We start from the raw sequence: 13133 nt of genomic DNA, 5'->3' as shown, positions 1-13133 counted from the left end.
AGAGGAGGCTAGATGAACACCTTGCTGGGGTCGTTTGACCCCAGTACTCTTTCCTGCCATGGCAGGGGGTCGGACTCGATGATCTGCTCAGGTCCCTTCCGACCCTACCAACTATGAAACTACACTAGAATTTCCTTGTGACTGGCTTTCCATTTTTCACTGAATACCTTCTGTGCCTTCTTACATGAAACTGTGCACCCAACTGCAGCATTTAATATTTTGTGTACCTCTCGCATAAGCTTACTTGTCACTTACAGAACCTCAACCCTTTCATCTTCTCCAAATGCTGAATCTTTTCCATGCTTCGAATAATTTTTGTCTCTCCTTTCTGAACTATAACTGTGCAAAACAATACTAAACTCAAATACTGAAAAAAAAAATTCAGGTAGACTCAAAACTAAAATGCTTGGTTTATTTGATTATTCAAAATTATTAATTTCAAAACAAATGAAATTTATTTTGTTCAACCGAAAATATTTTCCTCTTGATCCTTTTAAACCTTAAAACCTTAAACCTTTTAAACTTTTTTTTAAGCAAACGCAAAAAAAGTCTAGAAACAAAGGGCTAGATTCAAAAGGGACTTGCATGCCATTCAGGAAACCAAGGTTGTGGTGCTGGTGGTATCACCACAGCCTATACTTTACAGCTTGGTGGCTGGAACACTCACCTGGACACTGTCAAATGCTAGGGTCAAATGCACTTTCTTCCTACCTCAGAGGACCTTAAACTTGCGGTCTTTCACCTTAAGGAGAGTATCCAAACCACCAAACTACAGAATTTTATCAGACTAACCTTACTCAAATCTTTCCCATTGAAGCTGTTCCACTTTCATAAAAATCAAACTCTTTGGATCCAAACCTCTGTATTCAGATACCCTCCTTTACTGGCTCAGAAGAGACTGGGAAAGCAAGATGCTCCCTTTTCAAGTATATTCCCTAGCAACAAGATTTGTTGCCAGCCTTGGCCATTTTAAGGGGCCTAGTCCAAACTGAAGAAGTGTGGCTAAGCAGAAGGTCCCAAAGCCTGCTTCTGAGTGACCACAGCATGAACCTTTGGAGGTGTAATAACTAGCTTGGTCAGCAAATGTAAGGAAGCCATCAACAAGTTAACTAAGCCAGTAATGAGATATAATTAAACAAAGCACTAGGCCTGAAAGGAGACATTATAAGGGAAGACCACATATTAAACAATCTAAATACACTATATGATAATATCTTAAAATATAGTCGTGACTGATGTAACCAAATATATTATGCTATTTTGCTACAATACAGTAAAAGCTGTGTTATCTGGCACTTTATTAACTGGCACGCTCTATTAACCGGCATGCCAGTCGATGCAGCAAAAGTGAAACTGGAAGTCCCACTTCCAGTTTTGTTGAGTCTCACTTCAGGCCTGGCCCAGGGCAAAGCAGTCTGTGTGGGGCCCCCCTCCTTGTCCCCCAGCATGCTGACACCAGGGGAAGGGCATGAGGGGTGGTATGGCGCACCAAACGCGGCGGTAGCCTCAGCAAAGATGCCTCTCAAGCATATTTAGTTATCCAGTTATCCAGCACCCCCCATTACCCATAGGGGCCAGATAACAGAGCTTTTGCTGCATATCTTGTTAAGATGCTTAGATAATTTGTAAAAGCAAAACAGCCTTGTCAAAGACCATAAACTAAGGTTAACAAAAATGACCAGTGTAACCCTCCTTTTCACTTTCCCAAGGATATAAATCCCAACTAACTGACATCTTCCAAGTCCACAAGAGATCTGCAATCCAATTCCAAGAGTTTCGGACTCTTGTGAAACAAACACATTTTAATAAAACCAATCAGAGATCATTTGTTAGAATATTAGAACCAGCCATCTATAAATTTGGGTATAGCCTGGAGGGAAATTTGGACTATTCAGTAATTTCAAGACCTGCTGCCAATCTGCATGCCATCCTCCTCCATCTCTTGAGTCTCCCCATCTGGTATACATTGTGCTGTCATAGGCAGCCAGACAGACTTTGTTTTTGTGTTTTAAATTGCAAAAAAATTAAACGTTTGGCTGTAGAACTGCTTCTGCCTTTTATCAGTAGCTTACTCACAAGTTTACCCATAATCTAGGTAACAGACTACAGTCACATTTTCTCTCAAGCCCCAACAAATATTCTATGTAAAAGTTTCAAACTCATTTTCCAAATGATAAAAAACATGATATTTTTCATTATTTCACTGAAACTATTTGCTGATATCGACCTACATTCACAAATAGTTTTCAATGACATTTAAATATACTTTATAGCACACAAGTTTAAACGAAGAAAAAACTACCCAACTATATTCTGAAAGCTGACTAATTATATTATCTTATCTTTTCTGAGACAGAATGACCAGAGCTCAATACAATTTTGCACGGGAGGAGGCACATTTTTGGTTTACAACAGCATAACTAATAAAGTTGGCATAATTTATAACAACATACTATGCTATTTAGTTAGATTTTTTGACCACCACAGGGCACTAAGCAACTATCTACAACAAATGTCTAAAAAATTTACATAAATAGAAACATGTATGAATAGTTCAAATTATTCTTACACACACATACTGGCTTACAGTTTTCAACACTAAATTCAGTCTGCCATCACCTTTTTCCTTTCATTTACAGTTCTGTACGGTCCTTGTGCAGGTTCTCACAAGGTCTTTTATAACTTAAGTAATTCTGGATAAACTGCTAATTGTTACCTCACTACTCACCCACTTTACTGCATCTTTGGCACATTAGATAACAATGTTCAGAACTGACTCTAAGGAACACTACACTAGTGGAAAACTCAAGTACATGTCAGAATGCAGCTTAGGTTATCTAATAACAAAAATCTCTAACTATAATGGAAATTTTTAAAATAATCTTTGAACAGAAGTTAAGCCACTTAAAATGCATTCACAGTATAGTCTAAGCAGTATGAAATAATGCATAATATTGATCATAAATCAGTTTTAAGGGATGCTTTTTTACTACATCAAGCTTTTGCCTTTGCAAGACACCATATTTTCTCATACCCCCTGCCCGCCCCCCCCAACAAGACACACAGGTGGTGCTGGAAAGGCAGAATGAAGGGAAAACTTATTTCACCATGGTCAAATGGTGATTACATGGACCAGTGGAAGTCTACACTTCAATCACCCAACCATTGCTCAAACAAAAGCTAGAGTTCAACTGAAAAGTTGTTCAGACAAAAAGCTACTACCTTCCTCTTCTTTGGCAATCTCTTGCAGTTAAGGATGATTGCCTTCCACAACTGTCTTATCTGTGCGTCCAAAGATGGCTGATGAGGCCCATCCAGGATCAAGAGACTCCACTGCAGTTCGGACTTGTGTTTCTGTGTGGGGTGGGTGGTGCTGGATTCTTGATTTAGTTCATGATATGCAGTTTCTGCCACTACTGCTGTTGTCATGAGGATTCAAAGTACTGAGATCCCTGCAGCAGACTCTTCCTCCACTTGACATGGTCCTAGGTGATAGTCTCGTATGAGTTTACATAAATATTGTTTTTCCTTTTTTTTTAAGTTGGCCTTGAGGACATCCCTGAAACTCTTTCTCTGCCCTCCTCTTAAGCATACCCATGGATGAGCTAGGAAAATAATACTTGCTTCAGGAATCTGGAATCAAACATCTGGGTGACATGGCCAGCTCAATGAAGTTGATGTTGACTGATCATCACCTCCATACTCATACTGTTTGCTTGCAGGAGGAGACTAATAGTGGTGTGTCCATCTTCCCACTGGATCCAAAGGATCTTCCACAGGCAGGACTGATGGGAAGTGGCTGTGAGAGTGCTAAAACTCTAGCTCTGATGCTAAAGAGTGGACTCTGCTTCTGCTGCATACTCGTTGGGAGAGATGCACAGCTCCCAGCAGCCATTCCAGAATCTTCATGCTTCCTTTCCAGCACAGATATGAGCTTCCCTGCATACAACACATAGCCCAATTCTGGAGGGCTAATTATGGGGGAAAAAGGTGTGCGTGATTTGCAGGAATCCTGGTTTTCTCAGATTTAAACAAATCCCCAATTTTTGGTTAAAAAAGGTCATCCCAAATTCACATTTTTCTGTGATTTAAATGAAACACCACTAATATAGAGAGATATATTACTGATGTTTCATTTTAATTATGGAAAAAAATGTAAATTTAGGGTTACTTTTTTCCAACCAAAAATTGGGGATTTGTTTTAAATCAGAGAAAACCAGGACCCCTGGGATATGTAAATAAATATGGTGCATTTCTTTACAAAGTATTATTCCTCAGAAAAGAGACTTCAGTCTGGCTTGATCCCCCAGTTAAAACTCAAATCTTTTTTGTGTATGAATGATTTGTATACTAATAATGTCACAAATTAAACTTAAGCACTGATTGTGGGATTAAAATATTATGGGGCAAACTCCAATTTAAACACAAGCAACTTCAATAACTGACAGGCAAACATAGGGAAATATGAAAAACACACGTAAATGTTTATTTAAAATTTTGCTTTGAAGAAGCTGTTAGTGTAGAATTTCTATTTGCCAAAATTTACTAGTTGGTTCCTTAATGTGCAAAGTACAATGGGATAGCATTTAATCACCTTCAATTTAAAAATGATCTTTTCTGGGTATAAAAAGGTACTTAAACATCCAATTATGAAAAAAGTAAGCTCTCTCTTTTTTTGGATCTAGAAAAGATAACCTTTCTGAACATGAAGCTATGTTTTCTTCCCAGCCTTAAATACAGCACTAGAAGCTATACACTGTTCTTTGGGGGTGGGGGAGAGGGGGATGTACAACAGCATGGTGAAAAAACTGGAGATAATAGAGAGTTTCACTGCTGTTATTCAGAGCCTTGTGGGCCACAGTGAAACTGCCCATCATGTCAATGTCATTCTATATCTACTTTGAATAATTGCCCCCCAAAAAATCCCTAATCTTCACAACCAATCATAAGGAAAGGAAGCCACAAGCAAAGACACATTATCCTCTCTGAAACCAATCTGACAGCTCGGAAGGGTGAGATGTTCCCATAAATATCTGTCATCAGGCTCAAAATGGGAAGGGAGGGAAGTAAAGGGCACATGTGCAACTTCAATTTTAACTCTATTTCTTGACTTCTGAATATTCATCGTGGAACCCTAACTTCTCTTAACAGTTACATTAAATTTCCTATTTTTAAAGGAAATTAGTACTTTATCTATTGTACATAGCTAGATACAATGGGAATATTCTACATCATATTCAAAATAACTTTAGAAAAGTGTCTAATTCCTGCATATATTGGACAGTCCACATAACAGTACAACTTAAGAGCTGCATAGTTTTTATTCTGAAAACACACAATAATTAAGGAAAGGGCTTTACTTATTACCCACATATATGAACTGTAAATTTCCTTAACTATACACGTTTACAGAAAACAAAGAGCACTGCTCTGTGCAAAACACTATTTTCAAAGCACTACATCATACAAAAATCAAAACCATTTTTTATTTGACTATTCATTAAATGGTATTTTTCAAAAGTTAAACTTTAACTTTCTATACCTAGCCATTTTGGTCCTAAAGCAAATTAAAAAAAAAAAGCACTTTTTAATTCACGGAAAAAGTTTATTTTCCACTTTCCTAGTGGAACTTATTTTGTTTTTCTTTTCATTTTGCTCAATTTTACCAAAACAACACTGCCTACAAGAAGAGACAAAAGCCTGGAAAATTTAAGCCTGAGAGATGAAAGTGTCACAAAGTGTTTAGTGCCTGAGAACACTTACGCAATCTTAACTGTAGTAGGTATAGTTTGCACTGTAACGAAGTTTGAAAATTAATGTTTGTACAGATCCTTCTTCTTAGCAGCATAAATGGTTATTTCATAATATCTTCCCATCACCTTTCTGCCTAGTACTCGATGATGCTTACAAATTCTGTGCCTGGTCTAAGAGTTTAAAGTTTCTCAAATGTATTTCTAACAAAATGCAAACTGGGGCTCCAGTAGTGCACCTGGAGCAACACAGATGGACACAGAGCTTCAACAAGTTGAGCAAAACCTTCTGTGGAAAAAGGGGCATCCTATGCATATCCAGTCAGACTGCAGGATCTACTAAATGAATGGTCGCTACTGTTCGCTCCTAACAGTGACTGCAACTTAACTTGTATAAAACAAGCAAGCTAACAAAGGAATTGTGTGTTTAATCAGTCCTTTAGAAAGTGATTTACTTTATTCACATATATAAATAAAAATGCAGTATTCACAAAACAATTTCATTTAAAAATATGAAAATGGCCCATTTAATTAAAAACATTATATATAAAATTTTAATATACAAGAGATCTTGGGGCTTTACAGCAGTTTTAAAACCAAAAGCAGCATATTCTACATAGTTTAATATTTTCTATGTCTACAGTGTACATAGATGCAAAGACTTTACATTTTTAAACCTGATTTTCAATATATAAACAATTAATATAGCTGCCCATATACAACCATGCAAAGTTACAAATTGACTGCAAACTAGTACTGAAATACCTGTAAAAAGCCACCTCATTGTCTGCTTTACAGAATAGGTAGATGAAAAAAGATCTGACTAACCTGGATTTTAATGGTCATACATTTTGGACTTTATAACTTCGTTTTCGGCTAAGTGAAAGCTTCAGGTGTCATCATAACATCATGCAGTAATTTAAGACTTGTCAGTGGTGTACCATAAACATTGTTCTTATTAAGTAAATACATGCACCTGTTTCATTTTTGAACTGTACAGTGATGGACTGCTATCTTACAGCAGTGTTCAAGTGGTATAGGAAGCCTAAATCCTAAAAAACAATCTAACTTAACAATCATGCATCATTTAGGTACTTTTGATATTTTTACCATGAGTACACACATTTGTTCAGGAATATATAAGGCTGCCAGACTGTGGTCTGAAGATACACACTGCATTATTTTTATTCTACTAAACAGCGTAATAATGCTCAGTAGACTATCCTCTTCAGGATCAGTAACATCACTAATCCAAACAAAAATATAAAAAAATGTTTTAAGGTTAACCTTCTAATATTCTTGTCTGAAGTTGGATACTAACACCCCAAACCTGCAATGGTATCTCTGTGGAGGTGTATTTCAGCACACAATCGGATTCTTATTGAAGTCAGTGGGTATCTAAATGAGACCATCTACATTAAATGCACAGTAAGACTGGGCTCTGAGTGCAAAATGCTGCCAACAGATACTTATACATAATATACAATTAAATCAATGGGAGTAAATGAAGGTACAGTAGCAGAATTTGGCCCTAAATCCCTTTGAACATTTTAAGGAAATGTTTGGGAAGAGAGCGGCAGAAGATAGGACAATAGAGACAGAAAACAAGAAAATGTATTCCACTAAAAATAATGGGCATTTATACATGTACCTTTGTCTGCTCTGACACACCAGAAATCCAGCACATAGGAAAAGACTCAATTAACTGAGTCTGCGGAGCACACAAGCTGATGCACCCAGCACTGCATCGCATGCATTTATATAAATGGCAAAATGCAGAAAATATGGTGTGCAGAAAGTGGCAGTGGTGCACTTTTGAACTAAAACACCTTTGACGTGTTTTAGGTCAAAAGTGTGCCACTATTTTCTCAGCACTGACACACATTTTGCCATTTATACAAATGCATGTGGCACAGCCCTGGGTGTTTTTAAAAGCGCCTGACACTGAGGCACACATGACTACAAATGGTAAATATTTCTTCTACAATTTTAGAAATGCTACCCTCAGAAAAGCCAATTCAGGTGCCCAGGAAATAGCAAAAGCTACAGAAACCCACATCACTTGAACAATTAAAGACAGAATGGATCATCTTTTACTTTACTTTATTAAATTTATTTTTTCCTTAACTAAACAATAACCCATTTTAAAAAGTGGTCCAGGGCCTGATTACTGTTTAAAGCCTTCTCAGTTCTTCTAAAATTGTAATAGGAAAACCAGATCCTAGGCATATGAACTGACTTGAGAAAACTGATAGTTAAAATATTTTAATTTGGCAGGCATTCTGAGCTACTATATTACCAACAACGTGATCTGCCTTGGTTGTCTTAAGTTGTACTTGCTAAACAAAAAATCTTATTAAAGCTTTTAATAATAAAACAAAAAGTAGAGTGTTAAAGATATTATGCGCTGACAGGACCTAAAATCATCTTGGCCCCACATACCTGATCTAGTACCCATGATCAGGGTATTAAACTTTGGAATCATCTTATAATTGAAGAATATGGAACAGCTTTCTGGCCAAGACCCAAGAAAATATTTACACTATAATTTATGATAAAGAAAAGACATTGTGAGCAAACTAGAGAGTGTTCCATTTTGCTTCTGCCCTGGACTTAACTGAATGAAATACTTACGATTACAGTAACTATAGTTGGCTACTATAAGCTACCTAAAAGGTTCAGGGTATAGGTGCCTACACCGAAAAGAAAAGAAAAGAAAAAAAAAAGAAAAGAAAAGAAATATCAACCTTGTCATTTAGAATGAAATATTCCAGCAGTACCATCATACACAATCATTAACAGAACCCTCCTGTGTTCGGGGGGGGGGGGGTAGGGGGGGAGTTAGAAACTAAATTTAAGCAAGAAATTAAAAATGCATACTATTCATATTCCAAGATGATGAGTTATATATCTACAAACTAGTAAAGCAAAATACTCAGAAAACTAAATCTCTCAGAGCACTGGAATGTAGTTGTTTATAAAACTGCAGTGTAATTTAAAAGTATTATTCTACAAATTCATTTCAATCTTACAATTAACTTACTCAAATGTCACCATTAAGATTAAACACATTCTTTTATAATAGCTGCTTGCATAAATTTGAACTAAAGGTTATGGTTAATTGTGAGCAATCTTATTTTTATCATAATAATAGTACCAGTACTAAATATATTGCATATAACTGATGAAAATAATGACCATGATACTGGCAGTCCATGGATCAGAATAAAAATATTTGATCCATATAAAGATATTACTGTATACAGACAGCACCAAAGTTTGATGACTTCGCTAAGAAATAAAGTCTATAGTGACCTGATTTTGATCTTAAGTATTATGGCTCAAATTAATAAATACTGGCACCAACAGCAGAGGAGAATACAATATGACATGTTTCCATTGCTAAGGGAATTTTTTTCTAAGTGAAAAACAAAGCTAGATACAAATAGCACCTATGCTTTGTCCTGAAACATAGCATTTTCATTACGCAATAAAACTAAACAAGAAAGTTGTTCTTCCAACATATTTCAGAAAGGCTTAAAACAACTAATGGATTTCTATTAAAATTTCTGTTGAAAAACATGCTATTAAGACACACATACAAGATAATTTTCTACAATGTAGAAATACTCAGTTTTAACATCTAGATATTTTTTAAAAATTTAAATTGTAATATGCTGTTGTCAGAAAATCTCGTCCCATCAAAAGTTTGTAATAGCTTATCACTAAGGATAAAAGCCGGTGACTGATCTTAATGAAGTTTTCAATAATTTAAGATAATTTAACACAAGCAACATAACAGAAAAGAGGTTACAGAAAAAAAATAAAGAATGAAATATGAAATAGTGATAAACTACTGTATAAGACAGTTGCATAATTATAATTATCAGAAACCTTAATCTTTAAACTTAAAAATCTCTGAATCAAACTACCCCATAGAGGTATCTTCTGGGAAATTTTTTTTTTAAGTTTTTTTTTGGGGCGGGGGGAAAGGGGTCCAAATTAAATCTGTTATAGTTTCATAGTTTCATAGTAGTTATGTTTCTTGTTAGAAAATTACTTTAAATAGCTACTAATTTAAAAAGTGTTACTTACATGATAATGATCTATACTATAGATTCAATTCCTACACATTTAAGATGAGGATTTGTCAATTTAAAATGTTATCAATTTAAAATATACAAAAAATAAGGATTAAAAAAATTCAGTGCAACAGTTTAACACATATAAATGTTGTTAATCAGCTTTATTTTGAGAGCTATCAAATATAATTAAAAATATAGGATTTTAATTCTGGGCCACAGAATAAATTACCCAATATGAAACATTTAAAAATATATATTTAAAAAGATGCTGAAATATAAGCACTCATTTTTTTCCTCTGCATTACACTACTCTTGTAAAAGCTTTCTTCTGATTAGCTTTTACAATGTCATCAGGGGATGCTGATTTAAAGTCAAATGGTGTTATTTCTATTATGGGATCAATTTCCTTATCTTTTGCTTCTTGTACTTGTCTACTGTAGAGGAAAGTCTTATGGATATCCATTGTGCCCTGTTTACATCCTTTTGGGGGATAATGGAGACACAAAGTTAATGCAAAAGCTGAAGGTCTGGCACGGAGAGCTTTCATCCACAAAAGAGAGGGATCCCGCCTCCTAGGAAGAAGCCCTTTTTTGCCTTTTTTGGGTTTTTTAGTGAAATTCTTTCCTTGCTGTGAAGCAAAAGATTTAGTTTCTGGGATACAGATACTTGACTGGCCAACTACAGGTTCCACAGATATTTCTGTTTTTTTAATAAGGACACTTAGGTCAATGTTTGGATGTATTTCTTCAGAAGGCGACATTTCAGTTAAATTGAACATGGAATAGTCTGTTGTTTCTTGAGTTTTATCCACTTCAATGGTTTCCGCAATTAAATCTGAAAGGGATAAATTTTCAAGTTCTCTTACAGGAGAAACAGAGTGTGCCAGAGAAGAAAGAGATCCTGTTAATTCTGGCATCCCACCTGAAGCCTGATGTTGACTAACTAGTTGTGACAATGATGATGTTCCCAAATTCACATCTGTAAAATTCATAGGTGACCTGTTATAAAGATCAGACAATGAGTAAAAGTGGCTTGGGTTATTACTCCCCTGGTGTTCTTCAGGTGATGGACTTCCATACTTTAAAAATGGTAAACTATCCATTTCTGGCCAGGGGGTATCCTGCTTGGTACTTTGCAGAAGTGAAGAAGAATTTCCAAAAATATCTGTCTTTCTGTTGAGAGCATGACTTATTGTACTATCAAGTGCTAATTTCCCTAAAGCATTTATTAAGCCAGGAGGACTATCCAAACTTGCCTTATTAATATTATCTGAAGTATTTAAGACACCACATAGCACACTAACCGGAAGATTTAAAGAATCAGTTACATTCTGCTTCAGCAAGGATTTTAAGTCCTGTGCTTCCTTGCACTCCAACTGCTTCCAAGAATTTCCAGGTGGGTTATTTTCCAGTAATTCAACACCCCCTTTAATGCAAGTTTTGCCTTCAGTGGTAGAAAAGAAACTTACTGTGCCAGTACTGTATGGTAGACGCTCTGCTGCCTGTTTATCACAAGATTCATATAATGTTTCTTTACAAAAATCTGTATTGAAAGAAGATAGTACTCCTGAAGACTTATGAGAAGATTCTAATATTTCCTTTCCAACTGAGGGTACACTCAAACTTTTATCTTTTAAGACCATTTTGTCACTTTGCAATAAAGAATAACAAGGTGGCTCAGCTCTGACCATCAGGCTACTAAGCCCAGTTGTACTGATGTTATCTGAAGTGTTTTCTACTAAATAAGACAAACGCCCTATATCAGCAAACATTTCTGAACAAAGTAAGTCTCCTTACCTTACAATAGCCAATAGTTTTCAGTTAGAAGCATGGCCACAATGAAAAGTTCGGGGGGGTTTCAAAGCAGACAGCAGCAAAGTCAAAAAGAAACATGAAAAGGCATTTAATTACTAAAATGTTACTGAAAAATTAAAAATATTTTTCCATGTGTGCCCCAAAACACATTTATGTAACTAATTTTTACAACTATCCAACAAAAGAAACAGTTACTGAATGTGTCAAAACTTAAGAAGTCTGAATCCAATTAAGTTACTGAACAAACTGTATAAATAGTCTTGCACTATCGCTATAAGCATTTAAAATCCTTGTTTGCTTGTATTAAAGTCATGCAATTTTCAATAGGGGTGCAATGATAAAGATTTTCTGGGCCAATACCAATGGCCAATTTTTAACAAACCATATTGGCTGATACCAATCCAATTCCAGTATGCAGCCCCACTGCGTGAAGAACGGAGACCGGCCGATAGGTGTGTTGTGGGGGAATGAGGTGGGGGGAGGGAAGGTGCGTGGGGGGAGGGGCAGAGTGAGGCCCCTGCAGTGAGGGAGGGAGTGGGGCTGGGGCAGGCACTGCACAGCCAGGGCAGAGTGGGGCACCGTATGGAGTCACAGCTTGTTCAGAGAGTGCAGGGGGAGGCGGGCTCCCATGACTGCACACACCCCAGAAGGGCATGAGGGTGGCATGTGCCCCTGATCTGCACGCAGGGGAGGGCGGGCTGCCACTGCGAGGTGGGGCTAGCACCAAGCTCTTCCCTGTGCAGGGCTGGACCAGGCTGTGCTTGGGGTGAGCAGTGGTGTGGCTATGGGAGGGCTACGTTGAATTCTGGGCTAGCTCTAGACACTCGGACTGCGAAGAAGTTTTTCCTGATGTCCAGTCTAAACCGGCCTTCCAGAAGTTTGTGACCGTTAGACCTTGTTATCCCTTGGGGGCACCTGGTGAACAACTGCTCTCCCAGGTCCTGATATACCCCTCTTATATACTTATAGGCTACCACCAAGTCACCCCTGAGCCTTCTCTTTTCCAGGCTGAAGAGTCCCATGTCCCTCAGCCTCTCCTCGTAAGGCTTGCTCTCTTGGCCTTTGATCATATAGGTGGCTCTCCTTTGGACTCTCTCAAGCTTATCTACATCCCTCCTGAAGCGGGGGGCCCAAAACTGGATGCAGTACCATGCTTCCCCTTCACTGCCCCATGGGCACAGGTGGTCCCCCTGGCAATGCTGCCCTGCAGACATGGGTAGCCCCACCTCAGCTCCCTCACTGCACCCTAGGTTAACAGCTGCACCCCCTGGCATGGCAGCAAGAAACTAAAGCTGAGGGTGGGAGGGGGAGACTACAGACCACAGCTGCAGTAGCAGCCAAAGCAATAGGGAGAATGATGGCCAGATAAGAGCCCAGGTATCACACACGAACCCACCAGTTGGACAGCCCTTGTTGAACCTAGTGCTGGCCACGGGTGATGACCTGGTGAGGGGGCTGCGGGTGCTCGACCACCTGGGCGACAG

General features: G+C 37.6%; 1 protein-coding gene across 3 annotated transcripts in view; it reads right to left on the bottom strand.

Moving 5' to 3' along the window:
• Nucleotides 1–13133, bottom strand: part of HBS1L (HBS1 like translational GTPase) — a 107184-nt gene that overhangs the window by 75051 nt on the left and 19000 nt on the right. The window contains exon 5 of one of the 3 annotated variants that reach the window (XM_019550237.1): nt 9773–11377. The exons of the other annotated variants lie outside the window; for them this stretch is intronic. Within the exon in view, the coding sequence (XP_019405782.1) occupies nt 10137–11377 (1241 nt within the window). The 3' untranslated portion in view covers nt 9773–10136. Of the gene's footprint in view, nt 1–9772; nt 11378–13133 lie in introns of those variants that run through there. 3 annotated transcript variants of the gene reach the window in all.

Source organism: Crocodylus porosus, unplaced genomic scaffold (genome assembly GCF_001723895.1).
Source record: "Crocodylus porosus isolate Cpor-Errol unplaced genomic scaffold, CroPor_comp1, whole genome shotgun sequence".
Classification (NCBI taxonomy): domain Eukaryota; kingdom Metazoa; phylum Chordata; order Crocodylia; family Crocodylidae; genus Crocodylus; species Crocodylus porosus.
The sequence above is the reverse complement of the archived record's forward strand: the minus strand, read 5'-3'. Positions and strand labels throughout refer to the sequence as shown.